The sequence below is a fragment of the Dendronephthya gigantea genome, unplaced genomic scaffold, assembly GCF_004324835.1.
Source record: "Dendronephthya gigantea isolate DGI-Jeju-01 unplaced genomic scaffold, DenGig_1.0 000241F, whole genome shotgun sequence".
Classification (NCBI taxonomy): Eukaryota; Metazoa; Cnidaria; class Anthozoa; order Malacalcyonacea; family Nephtheidae; genus Dendronephthya; species Dendronephthya gigantea.
In genome coordinates, this window is record NW_021163251.1 from 93,193 (window position 1) to 115,406 (window position 22,214).

General features: G+C 36.2%; 1 protein-coding gene across 3 annotated transcripts; it reads right to left on the minus strand.

The window, feature by feature from the left end:
- Window positions 1-603: 603 nt before the first annotated feature.
- LOC114540574 lies at window positions 604-6,965 on the minus strand. 3 transcript variants are annotated; one of them, XM_028560694.1, is made up of 4 exons: window positions 6,678-6,965; window positions 5,774-5,842; window positions 5,491-5,585; window positions 604-1,364 (listed from the first exon to the last, which is right to left on the minus strand). In XM_028560694.1, exons 1-4 carry the CDS (start codon window positions 6,934-6,936, stop codon window positions 636-638), a joined length of 1,152 nt encoding a protein of 383 aa, XP_028416495.1. In that variant the 5' UTR covers window positions 6,937-6,965; the 3' UTR covers window positions 604-635. The 3 variants fall into 3 exon arrangements, with proteins under 3 accessions (XP_028416495.1, XP_028416496.1, XP_028416497.1); XM_028560695.1 differs by lacking the exons at window positions 5,491-5,585; window positions 5,774-5,842; window positions 6,678-6,965 and adding exons at window positions 1,573-1,667; window positions 1,867-1,935; window positions 2,723-2,975; XM_028560696.1 differs by lacking the exons at window positions 5,491-5,585; window positions 5,774-5,842; window positions 6,678-6,965 and adding exons at window positions 1,573-1,667; window positions 2,723-2,975.
- Between the last annotated feature and the right edge of the window lie 15,249 nt (window positions 6,966-22,214).

Sequence of the window (22,214 nt, forward strand, 5' to 3'; positions counted from 1 at the left end):
CAGACATCTGTGAATTATGTCATGAACATTTTGCAACCAGACGCAAACCAAAACCCTTCTCAGAGTATGCAAGTTTGTTTTTATCAGAAAAGAGATATTCGGTATTGCAAATCCATTAATTCGCTGTATCTCGCCGCAAGAGTTGCTGGTGGTAGTTACTGCAACCACTGTGCTGCAACTTGATTTCTAATCTTTCCCTTGCCGTCATTTCACCAAAGCTTGAAAGCTAAAAGATTTCTAACTTCTTAATACCATAATTTTGCCATTTTCTTTTACCAATTGCAAAGCATGCATACACTGTGTTTCCTATTTCTTTGACATTCACAAATGACATAAAAGATGCCGCATGTTATTCTCACGTAGGCAGCCAGTCTCAAAATATAAATTAAATGTTGATGGGTGTTCAGGATAACGAAGGTAAAAACAGATTTAACCAAATTAACTGGAGAATTGCGAGAAATGCAAGGTATGTAGTTGTAACATCAATTATAGTTTAACTAAAACAAATTTTACTTAAAGATATTATCTTATATGGGTTAAGCTTGGTACATTATCTAAATAATTTATAGCTATAAATCGTTATACATCCATTTTTTTAATTTCTAACAAATAGTTCATTAACAACAAGCTGGGTTTCAGTTATCAGACTCTTCTGGTCTCCAGTCCTTAGCTTGCAATTTATAATTTTGGCTTTCAGAATTCAATTCGTATCTTAGAACTTTTGCGTTTTTCGGCTTACGCGTACTTTCAAAATATTCTTTCAATACAGGATATGGATCTTGATTCTCACCAGTCTTCCTCGTGAGATCGTTGAATGCTCTTAAATGTTCATTGCAGGCTGATTCGAAATCTTTCCAGGAAGTGTTTGCAGTGGAACCGAGCAATTCATCTAATTTACGAGTTTTAATAACATCATATTCAGCACAATTCCCGAAGACACCAAGGTTTCTTTCCAATGCAACCGAACGCCTTGACAGGGTTGGAGGACTATCGAAAAAAATCTCACAACTTTTGCAGGGCCTCATTTTTCTACGCGGTTTTCCATTTCCGCTTTTTCTGTATTTAGACTTCTTTTTAGCCAAATTTGGGTTTCTTTTAAAGTCTTTTCTGTCAACGCATTGATAGCCGTTCACCTCTGCAAGTTTCAAATCATTTTTGCGATGTTTTCTTACTTCCCGCAGCCGGGTATGGACGTATAACGGTCGGAGAAAGGGTCGAACACCAAGAGAAAATCCACAATTCCCAGGGAATTCTTTGTTTTCCATCCATATCACGGGTTTTAGATAATTTCCGTCCGTCAGATCCTCCAAAAGCTCTAGCGTTGCTTCGCAAGCATCTTCGTGACCATCAAATAAATCTTGCATCTATATTTTGGGAAAATCATGAAATATGATCAAGAAAATCGGTTGGAAGTGAGGTTTTCTGGACTCGTCGGTGATTACCATTTACCTTGGGGTAATGAAAATTTCGGTCGGAAAAACAATTGGTACGGAATCTCCAAGGTAAAACGTAAGCAACCCAGATTTTCAGATGGGCTGTCTCTTAATAACATGCCTGATCAGACATACCTACCATTTCTAGAAGAATATGAGCAGGCTCTCTGACTAGGTCGGTAAAAGATTCAAATTGCCAAAATTTATCTTCCTTTGCATCTGTGTGATAATCTCCTGAAAGTATATAAGGCAAGCATATGATGCAGGCATATATGTTAGCAACAGTGCACGTAGATCAGATTCAGTTTCCAATGCTTCCAATTTCGCTCAAACACAAATTATTTTTTGATTGATTGGTTCTCTTGCTACTGAAATCAGACTCCCCGCCTTCACATGTGGTAATCATCCAAAGGCAAAGAATGAAGCTACATACCAAGTGTCTTATCATTTTTTGTCAAGCTGTTGAAAATCTCTTTAACTGCCTCTGGTTTAATAGCTATAACTAAGATACCAAAAAAAGATAAATTAACAAACTTCTTTAAGCCCGTTGGAACAAAGTTAAAGCCAGTGCAACAATGTTGCATGTTCCAACCAACCAGTAAGTTTGTAGTTGGAAGAATATGGGGAGAAAAGTCTTGTGAGCTAGTTCCTTTAAATTATAACATCTCACATTTCGAAATATTTGTAATAAAATTAAATTTGAGGTCTAAAATATCCTTTGAAAATACCGGCAGTATATATAAGCAAAAGCATCGTTATTAATTCAGGTGTTTTGAATTTAAGATGGTGCTGCATGCAGTAATTTATTTTTATTTGACTGACCATAGATCTGCCAATTTAGCTTGCCTTATTGTTTGTCGAACCTGCATGCGTTCACAATTCTAACCGTTTATAACATTTTGAAAATAGTATTCGACTAGTGCGCTTTGAAAAGTGTTTGGCTGTTTTGGTCGTGACAGCTGACAGCAAAGAAAAGACAGATATTTGTGGGGGCGTGTTGTAATTATTAAGCGCCTATACGGCATATTTCGTTGGAACCATACAGTGGCAAAGTTAATTGCATATTTGGAAAATAATAACTGGGCAGAAATTCAAAATCTCTTTTATATATACTTGGCAAAATACACGTATTTTTTCCTTCTCCGTATCTATCGCATATACGAGACCCACTTTTGTTAGGTCTCTATTCATGTATCCCTAGCCTTTAGGCGATTTATTTGTATTTGGGGCTAAACTTTCGTCATTGAAAGTATGGTGAGGATTATAGTTAAAAATAATTCAAGCTTTACCTTCATCATCAGGAGAATAGTCAGAGTTTGTAGACGCGGGATAACCATATAGACCATGTATTTGACACAACGATTTCATTAATAATGGAAATTTTTCGCTAATTTTTTTTGAAATAATTTCCCCTCTTACTTGGAAACGCTCTTCAAAGTTAACAAAATGAGATAAAATTACGAACAAAAAGTTCTCGATCTCTGTGTGAATCCAGTTGCGTTCTTTGAAGAAATAGTTGCGTAAGATCTCGTCTTCTTCTTGTGAAGCCATCCTCCTAATATAAATTTTGTGCTAAGTCCTTAATTCTTTCTCATTATTTATAATATAAGGGACATTTTGAGTTGAATGCCAAATAAGGGGGAGAAATATATTTGCATTTATATGAAAAAATTCTTTATTATTTGCTACGACATGCAGTTTTGTTTTAAAAGGTCTTGACATCCGTTTGATTGATTGATTGCCATCCTGTTGTGACGCGGTAAGCGGACCAACCCATGCAATAAAAAAAACAAAAAAACTGCATATTTTGAGTGTGTGAAACGTTGTATATCGAAACCAGCTAACCTGGTCACTAAAGAGAGTATATATAGTTATGAGGTGTTCACTGAATTTTATCCTAACTTTCATGCATGACAGTCATAAAAGAAATATACTAAAACGTCACCATAAAACCGATCAGAAAATATTCAAAGGGAAAAACAGATCGGTGTAGGATAACGTGCATGCATATCACCATATATGATATGGGCATGTGACGGGTATATATGCAGTAAACGTTCTCTGGCATATAACTACTTTATTACTTTTATTCTAGTTTTCAACAATAGCTAACTGTTAATTATTTAAGTATTAAAAAGTTTGCTGTATATAAGATGCATAAAGTAAGATATAAAGTTAGGTTCTAAGTTACACTATTTAAAAAATTACTTACAGCCAATTATATAAGATGCATAAAGTAAGATATAAAGTTAGGTTCTAAGTTACACTATTTAAAAAATTACTTACAGCCATGTATATAAGATGCATAAAGTAAGATATAAAGTTAGGTTCGATCTAAGTTACACTATTTAAAAAATTACTTACAGCCATGCATGCATTTACTGTGTATACGCGTTGAATGTAACAGCAAAACTATTCTGAACCAACGTTATAGAAACGCGGGCAGGAGTGCATATTTACATATTAATCTAATTAAACAACTGGAACGATAACTCCTGACAAACATTCCTATTCAGCTTGAAGCGAAAATAGTTTTTTTGAGTTTTGAGACGAAATACTTGACGGCGGACGTTGGGCTGTGTGTCAAATTAAAGCTTTTGAAAAGTTATATTTGATGTAGAAATTTCAAGACTTAAACTGCAAAGGAAATATTTAAAAAAAAAAACAATTACCGACCGGCAAAAAACTTTTCACGGATATTTCCCTTTAAACTAAAGTCTCGAAATTTCTGCACGAAATATAACTTTTTATTAGCTTTAATTTCAAATACGGCTCAACATTTGGCGTCAAGTATTTCAGCTCAAAACTCAGAAAAAGTAAAAAGCACTGCCACTGGCTTAAACTGGTTTCTGTTGAAAGTGCGGCCTTGGAACTATTACCTATTGAATTAATTGTCACATTAAAAAAGTAAATGTCAACAATAAGAATAACCTATATGAGCTGGGTTTTAGTTATTTCGTGACTGAATTGTATACAAGTCATGTTTGCTATGGTCTTATGGATCATCATTGTGAATGTCTATAGTTTGGAAACGTAACATTTTATATTTATCAGGCTCTTCTGGTTTCCAGTCCTTCGCTTGCAATTCATAATTTTGGCTTTCAGAATTCCATTCGTATCTTAGAACTTTGGCGTTTATCGGCCTACGCGTACTTTCAAAATATTCTCTCAATACAGGATATGGATCTTGATTCTCACCAGCCCTCCTCGTGAGATCGTTGAATGCTCTTAAATGTTCATTGCAGGCTGATTCAAAATCTCTCCAGGAAGTGTTTGCAGTAGAGCCGAGCAATTCATCTAATTTATGAGTTTTAATAACATCATATTCAGCACAATTCCCGAAGACACCAAGGTATTCTTCATTTTCTTCAACCGGCCAGTTTTGTCGTCCATAAAAGAAAACGTACAACTCTTGCAGGGACTTCTGGTTTTGCGCGGTCTCCCATTACTTCTTTTTTTGTATTTAGATTTCTTTTTAGCCAAATCTGGATTTTCTTTAATGCCTTTTCTGTCAAAACATTGATAAGCGTTCACGTCTCCTGGTTTTACACCATTGTGATGTTCTCTTATTTCCCGTAGCCTGGTTTGGACGTATAAAGGTCGAACAAATGGTCGAACACCAAGAGAAAATCCAGAATGCTTTTCCGGGTTTTCCCTGTGCTCTGCCCATATCACGGGTTTCAGATAATTTCCATCCACCAGATCCTCCAAAAGCCCTAGCGTTACTTCACAAGCGTCTTCGTGACCATAAAATAAATCTCGCATCTGTTATTAGGTAGAAAGTGATGCTATAACTATATGATACCGTAACTATATGTAACCACATTAACCAATAGAAACTTCGCAAACCGGCATTTCTTAGAAACCTAACTTCTAAGTTTGACTAAACAGTAGTCTTTATCAAAAAGCACATGACAATTCTAAATTTAGATTTTCAAATTTGCAAGTTTATAGCATTTTACTGAGACGTCGAGAATTTTTGTTTATTTTAGGCAGTTGTTATACCACATTTAAAGCGGACAGTCTGTTAATAACTTGCCTGATCAGACATACTTACCATTTCTAGAAGAATATGAGCAGGCTCTCTGACTAAGTCGGTAAAAGATTCAAATTGCCAAAAATGATCTTCCTTTGCATCTGTGTGATAATCTCCTGAGAGTAATGTATATATATATATATATATATATATATATATATATGTTAGTAACAGCTTTTAGGTTTAGTCTCAAAGAGAAACTTATCAAGAAATTCGTTCTGTCATTGTTCTTCTAATGCATTAATTAACGCTTATTGCGGCAGTGTTATTAAAAATTTTCTAAATAAATAATAAAGCTACATACCAAGTGTCTTATCATTTTTTGTCAAGCTGTTGAAAATCTCTTTAACTGCCTCTGGTTTAACATCTGTAACTAAGATTATACCGAAGAAGATACTGGAATTAGCGAAAGACTGCAAAAGTTAACCCCCTTGAACTAGGCTGGACGCATTCTGGTCTTAACTAGATTTTCGGTCTTTTATGAGTCATTCACTATTTTCACTAAATCCTGTGATGCTGTGCGCGCGCATTTCTTGGGGTACTAAAATATGATCAAAATGGCGACATTTTGTTTTGATTTTGGCGGGATTTGGCACCCCAAGGAATGCGCGCGCACAGCATCATGGGATTTAGTGAAAATAGTGAATAGATTTTTAATAAACTATTTTTCATAATCGTTCCATCCGCGAGATTAAATTTTTGTAGGTCTCCCCATGCACCTGTGCAAGTTATAGTGTGATATGAAACAACCTATCATTATTGGCTGATTTTTAACCGTCGTTTGCTTACGGAAAGTTATAATGACCCAAATGTTACCTTTGAGATACCTAAATCTACAGATCCGTACTCGACATGCATTTTGTTCGTGATTTTTTCTCTCGCTACTAAGCTAAGAACTGTTTGGGGGGGCGTATTGCTAAATGCGCTTTTACGGCATATTTCTTTGGAACCATGCGGTTGCATTTTTAGAAAATTATAATTGTTAAGAAATTTATTGATTTTATTTCATTTAAAAATGTACACAAGTTTTCGTTCCCCGAACGTATTCCATATATGAGAATCAATTTTATTAGGTGTCTTTATTAGGTTTTATATAACTGTTAGGCTTTACGCACTTTCTAACATTTAAACGACTCAAGGACATGTTGTCAACCTAAGCAAACTTGGGTGTATCGAGGATTATAGTTCAAAAATAATTCAAGCTTTACCTGTGTCATCAGGAGAATAGTCAGAGTTTGTAGACGCGGGATAACCATATAGACCATGTATTTGACACAAGGATTTGATTAATAAAGGAAATTTATTGCTGATTCTGTTTACAATAAATTCTCGCGGCACTCCGTAATCCTCTTCATAATTAACAAAAGAAGATAAAATTACGAACAAAAAGCTCTTTATCTCTGTGTGAATCCAGTTACGTTCTTTTAAGAAATAGTTGCGTAAGATGTTGTCTTCTTGTGAAGCCATCTTTGCAATAGATTTTGTGTTCAGTCCTTCGTTCAGCCTAGTTATGCAAGGAACTGTGCATGAATATGAGTTGAATGCCCAGTATGGGGAAATAATATGTTTTGCATTTATATGAAATTCCTTATTACTTGCAACGACATGTAGGTTTGCTTTGAGAGATCCTGTTGTGATACCAACTCGGTGAGAAAATTGTGTTCAACTCAGTAACGCTCAAGCATGCTGGTGAGGATGCATTAGTTCACGGGGAAGTGGATGTCGCTCGAAGGTGAAGGGTAGGCTTAACCCATGCACCAGGGCACATTTTTATCTTGAAGAATGCACCTATTTCCGCCACAACTCACATGGTGGTTATTCGTGTTGCTCAGTGCATGATTTTTAGTAAGATATTTCGCCTGCCATACTTCCAGAGTGGCGAGGAATTAGTTTAGGGAGGAGACTACAGAGTACGTATCACAGTCATGCATGACTGAATTTGTGTGCCATGTTAGAACGTTAACTATTGTTCAAGAGAGAAATTCCAAGAATAACAATGAACTCTGGGACAGTGTCTTAACTGCTTGGAGAGAATTCCCTCACGATAATTAACTTAAGGGACTTGATAGATAGCATGCCTCGTAGGTGTTTAGCCGTCGTTAAGGTTTGATCTCGAGATTCTACAAAATACTAAACGTTGCAAAAAATGTGAATATTTCATTGATTTAGTTTTATTTTTTCAGCTTGTCCTTTTATAATCATGATCAACGATCTGCTATAAGGGATTGGGAGAACAAGTGGAAGCATGAGTCTTCACTTTCAGAAACCCGTAGGACTTTGTCTACTACAAATATTTTCAAATCAACTGTTCGTTCTGTCTCGCACTTCTCCGGACGCTTAACTGATTAGCAGTCACTCATACAGTATCTTTTATGAACTTAATAACTAACATTAACTAGATATATTACATTAAAATTAATTTAACAAGACGCCTGTTCTGGCATTAACTCCGGCGCACGTGCCAGTCTTCAATATAGAGCTTCTGAACATAAACAATACAGTTCATAATTCATATTCGCATTTAGATGCCTTGCGAACCTAAATGTTCGATCACGAAATTCAAAAGGACATTGTACTTTAAAAAGTATAGAAGTTCAATTGTTCAAAAATGTAAATAAACCGCATGATATATTCGCTTTGTCTCACACTTTTGCCTTTGGAATTCGCGCTTATATAGTTATATAGTTATAGAAATCTACATGTATTAAATATATTCTTACCCCAATTCAATCTAAACTTAGTCGAAAAGCGTGAAAAGAACTGTTTATTTGTTCCTCTTGGAGGAATTGCCGTATCATGCGAGCGAAATCGAATCGCGCATCAAAAAATTAGCCAAAGCTGTGCACCACAACTGCCACAACTCTTAGCAGATAAGACTGGGGCGTAGATAAATACGGTTACATACACATTTTAAATACTAGAATGTTTCGCGCCATTCAGACTTGCGACGACGAAAAATAAAAAAAACAAAAAAAAAACAACAAAACAAAACCAGGGCGAATTTTCAACTCCGTCGCTGACGCCGGAGTAATTATAATGATGGAATGTTGCTGGGTATTCAAACCAACCCTCCGGGGCCAAAGTTCGACTAGTTCGTGGATGCTCGCTCATTTGCTTCTAGCTTCTATTAAAACACATAAATGTTGCACCGACCTTTTGTAATGACCATGCTGTGTTTTGACCAAAACATTCCTTACCACACCATCCTTTCCAGGGTAAACTTCTCCAACTCGGGCTAACTTCCATTTCCCGTGCGGTGTCTCGTAATCGACCATCAAGACCAATCTTCGCCAATCTTCATCTGTCGTTCTTTTAATCGCTATTTTCCTCTTTTCTGCAACGTCGGGAGATACTCTCGAATAAATCTCTTCCAAAATTGCTGAACAAGAGTTGGACAACATATACCTGTTACATGACAGGAATGCATCATTATTTCTTGGGAAACAAGCGCTACTAGTCAATTAATGTACCATCTCTGTTCAACAATCATTTTTATTAACTGTTTTACCTGTGCTAGTTATTGATGGAATTGGAAGAAATGGGATATAAAATTTTCATGCACTATAAAACCAAGGGGCTCAAGAGCCAGGGAAATCGTCCTGCCGACTTGCCAGTCCGCCCCTGTTCACTGCATGGTCGTATTATAATCTTCTCTTAGCTCTCTTAATTTACACAAAAGATTACTTTACCGGGATATCCATAAAAACCATGTATTTGCCTCAACGATTTTGTCAAAGAGGAAAAGTTGTCACTAATTGTTTGTTTAATTTGGTCCTGTGTAAAATGAAAGTCATCTTCCAACTCCACACAGAATCGCAATACAAGGCCTAAAAATGTCTTGATTTCATCGTTAATTTTGCCACGCTGTTTAAAAAAGTCTCTCCCCAATCTGCCTTCTTTTTTTGTTCCATCACCACACCGTTTGGTTCAATGCAAATTACGTTGGACTGGAAGAATTTCAAGACAAATTTCCAGAAATCAGAGTGTGATCTAATTTGATAGCCGGATTTCATTTATTCACAACAGCCGGCAAACTTTGCGGTCTTAAAGCCCGCGCGGCAACACAGGTATTACTATAGCGATATTGGACAAATGTGGGTATTATACCATAGTAATATAGTTATGTTATTAGTAATTAATTTTTCATTTTTTTAATACACTTCAAAAGACTAGTTCATATAGTTATACATAAGTTCCAATAAAGTTATTCTCTCGTGTCCGTTTTACATAAAGCGACGGCAAGTTCCCATGCATGGGCGTAAAACTTGAAGGGACATTTCTATATAACTTTGTCGTATTATTATTTTGGTGGTTTGTCTAATGGTTTTTCCCCAAGCTGTTTCCGACCGTGGTTGTGAAGTTTATGTTTGACTATAAACATTTGTATTAAATAAATGGGGAAAGACGGGTCAAGTGGGCCGGGAATCCCTTATTGATTTGAATGCATATATACATGATACATTAAAGGAATATTAAATGTTTTCCGTGCAGGGATAGCGTGATACTGCACGTGGGATATTGCGTGACTTTCGGAGAGCGTGAAAAAGCATGACGTAGGCGAGCTATATTACATATATGAATGCTGCATGTCCCTTATAGGAGATTAATATACTCTGCAGAGATTGTTTTCTTGCACGGTAAACGCTAGCATACGGAAACTCTTTCCGGGGTTATTCTCCTTGAATGCGCTTGTGCTATTTTCTCGTTTTCCTATCATTAAAAACTAAATAATAAAACTAGTAATGAGTAGTAAACTACATCGGCAATGTACAGATTTGTATAAAAAATGTTTAATATAAGTATAAATAAAAACTGAAAGCCATAGCAAAAACTACATAAATTATAGATAATTGATAATTATGGTATGATCAACGTTTCGTCTTTCACGTTTTCGTCTTTAAGACATCGTCATTTCAGAGCAATGACATAGCTTCGTTTGGTTCTCGTGTTCGTTACATCGAAATGATATCCAGGATGGATTGGGAAAACCAGTAAGATCGTATTCCTTTTCCTATTTGCCTTGATTTCCATCAAACGAATTTCGATTCAAGCCTGTTTCCTTTGATCCATGAGAGCTTTTTTTGCGGCGATGTATTCTTTCGACTTAATGTTACGGTCTATATTTTCGTTTAACTGTTTCAAAGAGTCCTTACTGCCGGTTTTGATGTCCCAACCATAGTCGAGTTCCTCCTATGTGATTATAAAAAAACATGACTGCCATGCAATGTCGAAAAGTTTACTTTAAAGTTTGTTAGCAAATTTTATGACGCAGCTATGCTATATATTCACCTCTGAATCGGAGGAGTACGAATCTGATTGGCTATCGCGATCGATTTCCTCCTATGTGATTATAAAAAAAAAACATGACTGCCAGTGTCAAAAAGTTTACTTTAAAGTGTGTTAGCAAATTTTATGACGCGGCTATGCTATATATTCACCTCTGAATCGAAGAAATACGAATCCGCTGATTGGCTATGCTCCAAGTCTTCAATCTAAAACGAAATGCTATGTTAACAAAACTAAAAATACGTACAACGAAGTCAGTGACGTAGCCACCCTGACGATTTTGTCCCGCTATGTAATTTCGAGTTAGATAATTATTCATCATTTTCATGTGTTTTTTTCATTGTTCATTGTTTTCACAGTCAATGAACACCATAATATTAGCATAGCAGGACAAATCGTCAGGCTGGCTACGCTACTGAACGGAGTAAAACGTTTTTAAATGCAATGCCGATGTTTCCCGGAAGGGAACAGGTCAAAACTGTTACCCGTATATTGTGTCATAACAAAATAATATTGTGTCATAACAAAATAAAGTATGCCGTTGCCATTGGCAGTGATTTTTTGTTCTTCGTAGACAGACTGCAATTCAGATTATTATCGATAAGGATAATTCGATGCAATAAAACAACGTTAGCGTATTTACTTTTGTTTTCTTCCACCTTGTCTCGAACTCATTTTGTGTTCCCCAGTTTCGTTTCTGTTGTGTAACTGGCGCGGTGAGGTTTTCCTAATTAAGACAGGACAAATTTACGTAAAATGTAATGAAATAAAAAGTAAATTTATACGTATGATGGGTCAACTTAGCTTACTCGTCTGTTTAGACCGGAAAGTTCGGACGAGACTGAACAAGTCTGTGACCGGATTCACATCAGACAATAGTTTCCCGTCTAAAGCCCGTTTTCCACTAGGCGAATTGCATACTGCAGGATTATAACGCATACTGATTTCATACACATGTCATAATAGCGTGAAGAATTCGGCTTGTAATGTAATACAATAATAGAAACTCCGTAAAAGTAAATAGAAATTGAAAATTTAATTTTATATATGCGGCATTAAACCCATTAACAATATTTTTTAAATTCGATTGTTTAGTTTATGAGATGCTATTAATCAAACAATATAAGCCTAATCTCAATGGACAATCGGACTCGATAAAATCAAAACTGTTCTAAGTCATTAGTTTTTACCTTACTACATGTAATTATTGTAATATATTCCATTTTTATCTTTAGACTATTTAAACTAGTGTAGTGTATTTTAACCTTTATTCTTGATAATGATGTTAAGATGACATCGAAACGCCGAATCAATCTTTTATCGCTAATTTTTATTATTAAACACTAGAATGCTTTGCAAATACTAACTATACTAACTAACTATAGCAAAAAACAGGACAAGAAAGACTTCAAGAGGGAAAAATCAGAATAACATCTTACTAACCTGTTTACGTGTGTTAAAGTATCAGCCATTGCTGTAGGTTTCTGATATTCCAGAAGAGTGTTCCGGTACAACCCAGCTGGGATCAGTATAACCCAGCAATCTACTGAAGTTTCAAAGCGATTTACGTTTCAATTAACCGCAAACGTTGAATGTTATAAAATATTAAGTGTAACCTGTCAACATTTCCGTAAATGTGAAATGTTGTTTTTGGTGGCTTGGCTAGGAATTAAGCAGGCAGGTTTTTGTTGCTACCCTGCGGCCCTGCCGGCGGTATACGGGGGGGCGTAGGGGGAGCACGTTGTCTAGAGAAAAGCGCTATTTTTCACCAAACCTATTGTAAAAAATCCTGTGCTGTAACTGTAACTTATTGTAGAAAACAAAGACTCTGGGATAATCGAAATCAGAAATGATTCTGATTGGTCGTTAACGCCGTTGGAATGCTGGAATGCTATTTTCCGTCCGATAGCATAAATCTCCAAGCTCAAATTTATGTCACATGTAGTTGGTAGCGTTTTACGTCCATTTAGGGGAGAAATTTCGCGGTGTCAGTCCCATATCGTAAATATTGCATAAGTTTAAACGCGCCGAAAAAAGTTCAACTTAATTTCAACAGCAATAAAATAACGATTCCTAGTTTTAACAAACTGTATATTTCGTGTGCATAATTGTGTGCATGTTGTTAAACAACCCATTTCTAACCTCTTCACAGCGAAATGACAATTAGACGCTTTCTGTTTTAGAGCAGGTGATTTCAAATGGGTTAATTTGCATTCAAGATGAGCTGCAAAAAAACTGTGGGTATACAGGTACCACTCGGAGGAAAATCCACCATACTTAAGAAAGGATTAATGTGAAATGGAGGACAGCATCATTCAGTAATGGAAATTGCAGCAATGGAAAAGAGTTTTCTGGCTTTGCGATACATTAGGTGTTGAAAAAAGAGCATCAGTTTGACATAATTTTGAGGAAGGCTTCATATAGTTTGGAATTCCTTCCGGAGGAGGGTGAAGAGGAAAGCCAGGGAAGAGGTGAAGTGTTGATTAAAACACTAGTTAAACGAACCAGGTCAACATTGATTGATAACATATACCTTGGCTGGGTCGATAATGCACGTGTGCTACATGGGGCATGCGCATCAGCGACATCATTAACGGGATAAATTATGACGTAAACAATATAGTTATGACGTCATCATTTCTCCGAGCAATCGCTTCATGCGGACCTTGGCCAATTCAGCCGGCCATGACTGTGGCTGGCTCGAAACAAGATGACGAGAACATAGCGGTTATACAAGTTAATGTTGTTCCTGATCACCAGGTAGGCGGAACGATTTACATTGTGTTTGGTTTAAATAAAGATCCTGAGGTATTTGCATTCCTCTCTTTAAAGATATTTAACAATTTCTTTTCTTTTTTCACTAGAATTATTCACCACTTTTAACGTCGCCTAACTCAGGTTCGGATTGCTCAACGGAGAGTTACGTCGGTATTTCTTCAAACGTCAAATAGGTGTCAAACGTCAGCAGTAGTTCATCAACTCTCTGTCGTATCTGTCAGGATGTGGACAAAACTGAAAACCTCAAAACACTCTGTCATTGTACGGGTAGCATTGCTAAGTATCATGTCAGATGCTTGGAGAAATGGTTAAGCATTTCAAAAACAGACATCTGTGAATTATGTCATGAACATTTTGCGACCAGACGCAAACCAAAACCCTTCTCAGAGGTATGTTTGTTTTATCAGGAAAGAGATATTCGATATTGCAAATCCATTAATTTGCTGTATCATGCCACAAGAGTTGCTGGTGGTAGTTACTGCCACCACTGTGCTGCAACTTGTAGCCTCATCCACAGGCCTCTCTGGCTTTCTTTGGGTCTTCCCTTGAGAAAGCTAGAGAGGCCTGTGGAGGAGGCTATGCAACTTAATTTCTAAACTTTTCCCTTCCCGTCATTTGTAAAAATAGGTGCGCGTTGCGTACATAGAATAATGTTGCAATGTTTACTGGTACACCACCAAAATAGGCCTAATTGAATTATTTATATTCTATTGATTTGTCTTCTGACAGTGGGTTTTGCTGGTATCTTCTCATAATGTGAATTTATTATTTCCTCTAGTGGGTTAAGGCTGTCCATCGCACATCTCAAAGTCGTTATATCTACGGGGATCTTTTATGTTTGATCATTCTAACACCGCTGGTCCTAGCAAGCGCAGCTTTATGCGCTGAAGGTTCTTGGTATTATTTTACTCTTGGTGAGCTCATGATTGCCACTGGATTAATCTCACTTTGTGCGTTTCTTGCGTTTCTTTATTTCCTCTGGCTTGCATTGAGCATACGATATCACGTACGACGCTGGAAACAATGGCGTCAAGAGAATCAGGTCGTTGAACTCATTGTTCCAGACACGAAGTCAATGTTTAATAGAAAACAACAACAACAAGAAACGGTCGTGTGAAATAAAAATTAAAAGGTGTAAACGATTGAACACATTTCATTACATTAAAATGAATTAAAGTCATAAAACGTGGTCTAATACTAAAATTTTCGTCTGAGCATCTAAACCTAACATATTTGTGCGTTTCTGGTTTCAAAAAATTTTTAGACTCCCAGACCCCCTTAACAAATTCTATAACTGAATTTACATATTATATCAACGCATGGATCCTTATTTTTATTAGTATGGTATTATAAGTGGTTCGTGTATATTATAAGTGGTTAATATGGTATATATAAGTTTGTATTTTCATGTTATTTCAATTTGGCCATCCCAGCGCTAATTCATAGCTCTCGTTATCCCATTGGTACTTTAAACATCTCACCATTCGCGTATTGTTATAATAATCTACCATAATGTCATATGGTCTACGCTCATTCGCATCAGCTATGAAACGTGTGGTATTAAATGCTTGTAAATGTTGCTCGCAGCTCAACGTGAAAGAATGCCATAGATTCCCGTTGCCAAGCACGTTGTCTAATTCAGAAGTCTTAATAACGTCAAATTCACCACAATTTCCGAAGGGAATGCCGATGTTTTCCTCTCTTTCCACTTCGCTAGGATCACCAAAAAAGATCACACAACTTTTGCAGGGTGGTTTGACTTCGCGTTCTATACCGTCTTCGGTTTTGTATTTAGATCTCCTTTTCGCTAACAAAGGGTTCTCCCGGAAGAGGTTTCTCGCTGCACATTTATAAGCTTCCACGTCCTCCAGGTTCACACCATTATCGCCATGTTCTCTTAATTCGCGCAGTTTTGTATAAAGGTATAACGGTCGAACGAAGCGTCGAACGCCGAGAGAGAAGCCACAATTATTGTTCGGTGTTTCGTTGTGCTCTGCCCATACCACGGGTCTTAGAAAGTTTCCATCTTTTAATTCCTCTAAAATACCCATTATTTCGGAAGCATTTCTCACACCTTCAAATAAATCTTCCATCTTTATTTAGCAAAATATAAGAAAAAACCATTTAGGTCATTTAAAATCTTACCATTATACAGGCATGCATTATAGGGTTTGGCTGCATGCACGATTTATTATAAAATACAGGTCACCAACAGGGCAGTCGGACTAACAGAGAGGTATTTTATGAAATTAGAACTAAATGGTGATCTTGAATCACCTTTTACTTCTTAAACGTGCCCGGCAAAAAGCAACAAAGAAATTCTAGTAAATCAAAGTTGTCAAACGCGAGCATTATCACCAATCGCTATACTTCATTTGGATAAGATTTGGGTCTCCATGCATGCTCTGGTAGACTTTCCCACCGTTATTTACCCACCATTTCCACAACAATATGAGCAGGCTCTCTGACAAAATCATTTAAAGTGATATTAACCATGTACAATTCATTCCAAAATTCCTCTTCTTTAGCCCTTTCGTGATAATCTCCTGAAAGTAAAATTTGAAAAACAATCATAATATTATTTTAGTTTAGGTCGTAACAATTGCAACATGTCTCACACAGAAGCTCATTAATTGATATTCTTTATAGGGTTTTATATATAAATTTCTCGATCAGCAGAACCACTAGACTGTGGAAATCCTGTTGCGAGCTTTCCAACTTAGATAAAATACATACCTAGCGTCTGTCCATTTTCTTCCACTTCATTGAAAATTTCTCTAACAGCATTTATGTTAAATTCTATATCTAAGGTATCGAAAAGAAATTATTATCTTTAATTAAGAACTACAACTATATGTTCAAACGAGAAACGAAGCAATTCAATAATAAACGTGACCTTAGTTTTGTTGAGAAACATTAATTGTTGGACACTTGGACTTAACGGAGAATTGTTTGGTATATGGAAATAACTCAAATAAGTTTAAAAGAGGGATAAAACGTTTTTTCGTTCAAAATTGTTGGTTGTCTTTCTGTAATTTTCTATTTATTGCTAGAGGAAGGTCGAAAACAGCTGCTTGTGCAGGCGTTTCGCTTACTTTCATGCGCATATTCGGCATATTTCATTGGTGCCGTACGAAGGTAAATAATGCATGTTCTTTCTGAAAATTATAACGGGTGAAAAGAGAGTATGTAACTCTGATTCAGTCTGCATGACTGCAGTTAAACTTCTGGGAAATTTGCTGACTTGCATGCAAGCATGCAAGCGTCTCACTGTTATAACCTCACACCAATTTAAAGTGCGACGATATAGTCTAAAGACTATACCAATCAAGTTTTACCTTCATCTTCCAATAATACTCTGATTTCGTGGTCGCGGGATAACCAAATAGACCATGTATCTGACACAACGATTTGATTAACGAAGGAAACTTATTGCTGATGCCTCTTGCGATTTGTTCTCTGTTGAATCTCTCGTTTCAAGGTAAATTAAATGGCGAAAAAGCACGTACAAAAACTCGTCTATTTCTCCGTGGATCGAGTTACGATGTCTTAAAAATTCCTGAAACCTTAAGTTTCCTACTGCATACATTTTTCATATCCGCGGTATTTTCATCTCACTGAAGAAATGTTGATAGCCCATGCAGCAAGTGGAATTATAGTGAGTCTTTTGTTTGTATATATTGTTTTGACATTTCTCAAGAATTAATGGATATATCGGCGGTGTCCTATCGTCTCCCGCAAGCAAGCAGGCCAACTCAGCGATAAAAAATAGCGCAAATTTTGACTGAGCAAGCAGGTGCGTATGGCAACCAAGCGGCCTGATGATTCGCTCACGAAATTCTATAATACCTTTTCGCTCAGTTCCGCCATGCAGCTACGCCATTATCAATCAAAATTTAGAGATATCTTCATAATACCAAGATTTCGACTCAAATCATGTTTCAAATGCACATTGACCACAAAATTTCAAATGATGATCAAGTGACCGCATCTTGCCAAAGTTTAGGCGTATACGGGGCGGGGATCAGGTATTTTTTATCAAATCATTCTGCACCCCCAATTATTTAGCCTGTATGCATGCCTATGATCTTAAGGTAGGCCATGAAGAAATTTCATTATAGTTTATTGGCTTATCGACTATTTTGATTCCATCTTTTGATTACGAGTATCACAAGATTTGTCCGGTACAATATAGTCACCTATATATAGTTGGTGACTAATAATAGTCACCTAATTCATTACTTTCAAATTTCACATGCTTTTACTTCAGTTCTTTATACAATATTTTTGCTCGTTATTTAATCTGAAATTTACCAATTTGCACAGGCGCACAAATCCAAAATAATTTCGGGGGTCTCTTACGTTCTGGAATCTGGGGCCGACTTTTGTCGTGTTTATATTTGACAGAAAAAAATAATTAAAGCGAGCCAGCTTGGGAAATTAAGACCGTCGGGAATGAAATTAGTCACATTTTCAGCCCCATGCAATTTTCTCTATGGAGCTCCCTATTTCAACTGAAATTACCCGACTTCTAAATAAATGAAAGCATAGTGTTGGTTTATTGCCAGAATCTGGTTGTTACATTATAATAGTAATCATATAGTATTGTTAAACGACCCCTTTTTCTAATTATTTTATACGCGGGATCGTCGGGGCCGTATGAGGGACAGCTCAGATATTACCAATACACTTCCTTTCCAATATATTTATTGTCGTGCCCCAGACAAAGTCATCAACCTTCTTCTAAAATAGTGCAGCCCATGATATTTTATACTCTACAACTATATAGTGCGTTATTGTGCATTGTTCATTGTGCATAGTGCAAAGTGTTTTCATTTCCGTGTGTCCATCACGTGCAAAACCCTTGTGTGCATATAACAAACAATTTCCCTTATATTACAGTATTATAGAATATATGTCCAAGAATTTACCTATTTTCTACATTTTCTAATTTGAGGTAACACTATGGTAGCAAAACGTACTAGCTTTTACTGCATTATTAAAGTTCACAGATGTCAACCGGACTGATTTTTTCTGTCCATCTCCATGAACTGAAAGATGATGGTGTCCTGCCTCCCACATCCCCTAATGTGCGCCCTTGCCTTTGCATTCATGGTCTAATGATAAAGTACATGTGTTAATATAAGTATATATATGCTGAGTGTAGTGAGTATATATTGATCACAATAACAGATAACAGATCTGAGACATCTTTCTATTTTTTAAGTTCGAGGCTTTGAAACAAAGAATTCATCTTTTCTTGGTATTCAGGTGATTTAAACTTGTCATCCAACACCTTTTTGAGTTCTTTTCGTGAGTAATCATAGCCTCCATCATCATAACCATCTTCACTATTATCCTGTATTATGATAGAAAAAAGTATCAAAAATGACTCTAAGCTCAACAGCGATATGGGTCCAGAGAGTACAGGCACCAATTGATATTGAATCATGCAATCATGCAGTTTACGAAATATTCTTTACGAATTACCTCTGATTCTGATCCTGACAGACTCGCTCCTTTAATTACAACTGGCTCGATCTAAAGAATATATATATATATATATATATATATATTATATATATATATTATATATATATATATATATATTAATATCAGAAACAGAATGTACCATTTTTTAGTGAAAATCTGATACTCCACGTGTACTGATTTTGACTCTGATTGATTTATACTGATCCTGCCTCGATCAGAAACATTGGTCTAACTAGAACTAAATCATGCAAACGAACCTAAAATTGTCTGGAGTATCATAGCGTATATATGGGGGCATTTAAATGAAGGGTTTTTACCAGCATTTTTGCTTATCCGGGCGGTTTATATTATTCTCGGCATCTTCGGCACGCTTCCTTTTGCTGTGAGTCCCTGATGTTAAAGAAGTCGAACAACCTGTCTATAAATAAAACTAGGAAATTATTTATGTATAGTATATTGAACGAGTTTATACATACAGTACATGCAAACTGAGCAGAGGCTATTTTCGTACATATATATAGTTCGCCGTTTTTATAAGAAATGCATGGCGCTCCCAGAGCCAATTAATATATATATAGCTCAGACCGGTTCAATGCATGCATGCACTGCACTTACTGAACTTCTTCGTTCAACTTGTATTTCAGTTAAATGCCTTTTGTCTGAGTATTCGGGTTTCCAAATTATCGCTTTCAATTTGTAGTCATAACTTTCAGAACTCCATTCGTATTTCAGAACGTTCACCGTTTTTGGCTGACGCGTACTCTCAAAATATTCTTTTAGTAAAGAATATTTATCCGCATGACCTTTACCAATCTTCTCCGTGAGTTTGTTAAATGCGTCTAAGTGTAGCTTGCAGGCTAATTCAAATTCTCCCCAAGATGTCATTTCACTGGAGCGTAGCAAATCATCTAATTTATGAGTTTTAATAACGTCGTATTCAGCACACGTTCCAAAAGTAGAAAGGATTTTTTCATGTTTGTGAAGTTTATCAAAAAGAATCCTACAACTTGTGCAAGGCCGTCTAGTGCTGCGCGGTTCTCTATTTTCTCTTTTTTTGTATTTCGACATATGTTCAACTAAAACTGGCTTTCTTTTCCAACATGCCTTATCCACACATTTATAAACATCCACGTCTTCCAGTTTCACACCATTATCGCCATGTTCCCTTATTTCACACAGTTTTGCATGAAGGTATAACGGTTGAACGAAGCATCGGACGTCAAGAGAGATACCAAAATTTTCTGGATCTTTTCTGTTCTCTGCCCAACAGACGGGCTTAAGACAATTCCCATCCCTCAAATCCCCCAAAATTTCCAACGTTGTTTTGCAAGCATCTTTGGGATCATGAAATAAATCTTTCATCTGTATTCAACAGAAAATTATGTGGTAACTATCAGTCATGTAGCAAATCCAGCAATAAGTATATCCATGCACTAAAATACTATAGTGCTACATCAGGAAATATTGTATTATTTTCATTGAAAATATTCATGCAGCATATATCATGCAAGTATATGCTAAAGTTTGCAGCATTACATTACATAAGTCTTGCATGAATAGTTGTAATTATATAGATAATTTTTGGGAGTTCTGCGTGCTATAATGTTTAGTTTAGTGCTATTTTTCTTTATCAACTATCACATGCAGCAGTTTGAAAAAGCATTACAATTTGCAAGTATACTTTAAACTGCAGGGGGTTTTAAATTTTATATATTTTATAAATAATATATATATATATATATATATATATATATATATATATATATATATATATATATATATATATAGAAGATATGAATATAGGTATAATAAAAAGCAGACAACTTCTCACTGCTCCATTTATTAATTTAAGACGTTTCGGACTTCGTCCTTCTTCAGTAAAATTATAGGAGTGACAACTATATCTACAAGAGAGGCCACTATTTATAAATAGGAATCCTAATAAATTTAAATTATAACAATCATGCATAATTACTTATTATATCTAATCCGCCGTTTAGAGCGGTATTCACACCTTTTATTAAGTCCATTAGGTATCAAAGTGCAAAGCTGAGCGGCCCAATAGGCCTCCCTAATTAAAAGCGTATGCTCATTACTGTTCCTAACTTGTTCAATAATAATAAATTCGAAATCACTTAAGTTATGAGGTGCATTGTTAAAATGTATGGCAACCTCGCACGTGTTTTTGCCGGTTTTCATGGCTGACTTGTGATTCCGAAATCTAACTTTAAATTCCGTTGAAGTGGAACCTACGTACTTAGCGCAATCTTTACCCTCTTTTATTAAAGACACTACTGATTTAATTAATAAATTAGGCGATTTGAATAAGGAAGGGCCATTCTGTGGGAGTACCATGTTGGTTTCATGGGATGTAGTTTCTATGTTTCCCAATATAGATAATACTCTAGGAATTTCGGCTGTGGAACAAGCTTTAGACCGTAGAGAGGTTAAAAGTCCTTCTACGGAATGTATTGTAGAAGCTGTACAAATTTGTTTAGAAAGTAATAATTGTCAATTTGGGTCTTTAAATTTCTTACAACAGCATGGCACGGCTATGGGCCCAAAAAACGCTTGTAGTTATGCGGATTTAGCAATGGGTGTTATTGACGAGAAGGCCAAATTTGGGGGTGCTATTAAACCTAAGTTGTGGTGGCGTTACCGTGATGATGTTTTTGATTTATGGACTCAGGGAGAGGCCAGGCTTCTTGAATTTACGGAATATATAAATTCTCTATATCCTACCATTAAATTTGAATTAGTTTATTCTAAGGAATTTCTTAATGTTTTGGATCTCACGCTACACCTCCAAAATGGGTATATTGTCACTGACATTTATTCCAAACCTACCGATAGTCATAGATATTTACCTTTTAACAGCTCGCACCCATATCATTGCAAAAAAGCTATACCTTATGGGGTTGCGTTGAGGGTGAAACGTAATTGTTCCACTAAGGAATTCACAGAGAAGGCATGCTCGCAATATAAAACTTACCTTAAACAACAAAAATATAATCCTAAGCTGGTTGACGAGCAATTTGATAAAGCCATGAAGAGAGATAGATTGGAAGTTCTTAAGCCGACCAAATGTAAAGTTAGGAAGAAAACGTTCCCTTTGGTGCTGGAATATAACCCCAGGTTGCCCAACGTTGGCAATATTATTCGGACTCATTCACATCTTATTTACTCGT

Coding starts and splice junctions, on each gene's coding strand:
- LOC114540574 (XM_028560694.1), bottom strand. CDS start 6,936: ATGGCTTCACAAGAAGACAACATCTTACGCAACTATTTCTTAAAAGAA. Junction 5,843..6,677: donor CTATTCTCCTGATGACACAG/GTAAAGCTTGAA, acceptor GTATAATCTTAG/TTACAGATGTTAAACCAGAG. Junction 1,365..5,490: donor CTCATATTCTTCTAGAAATG/GTAAGTATGTCT, acceptor CCCAAAATATAG/ATGCAAGATTTATTTGATGG.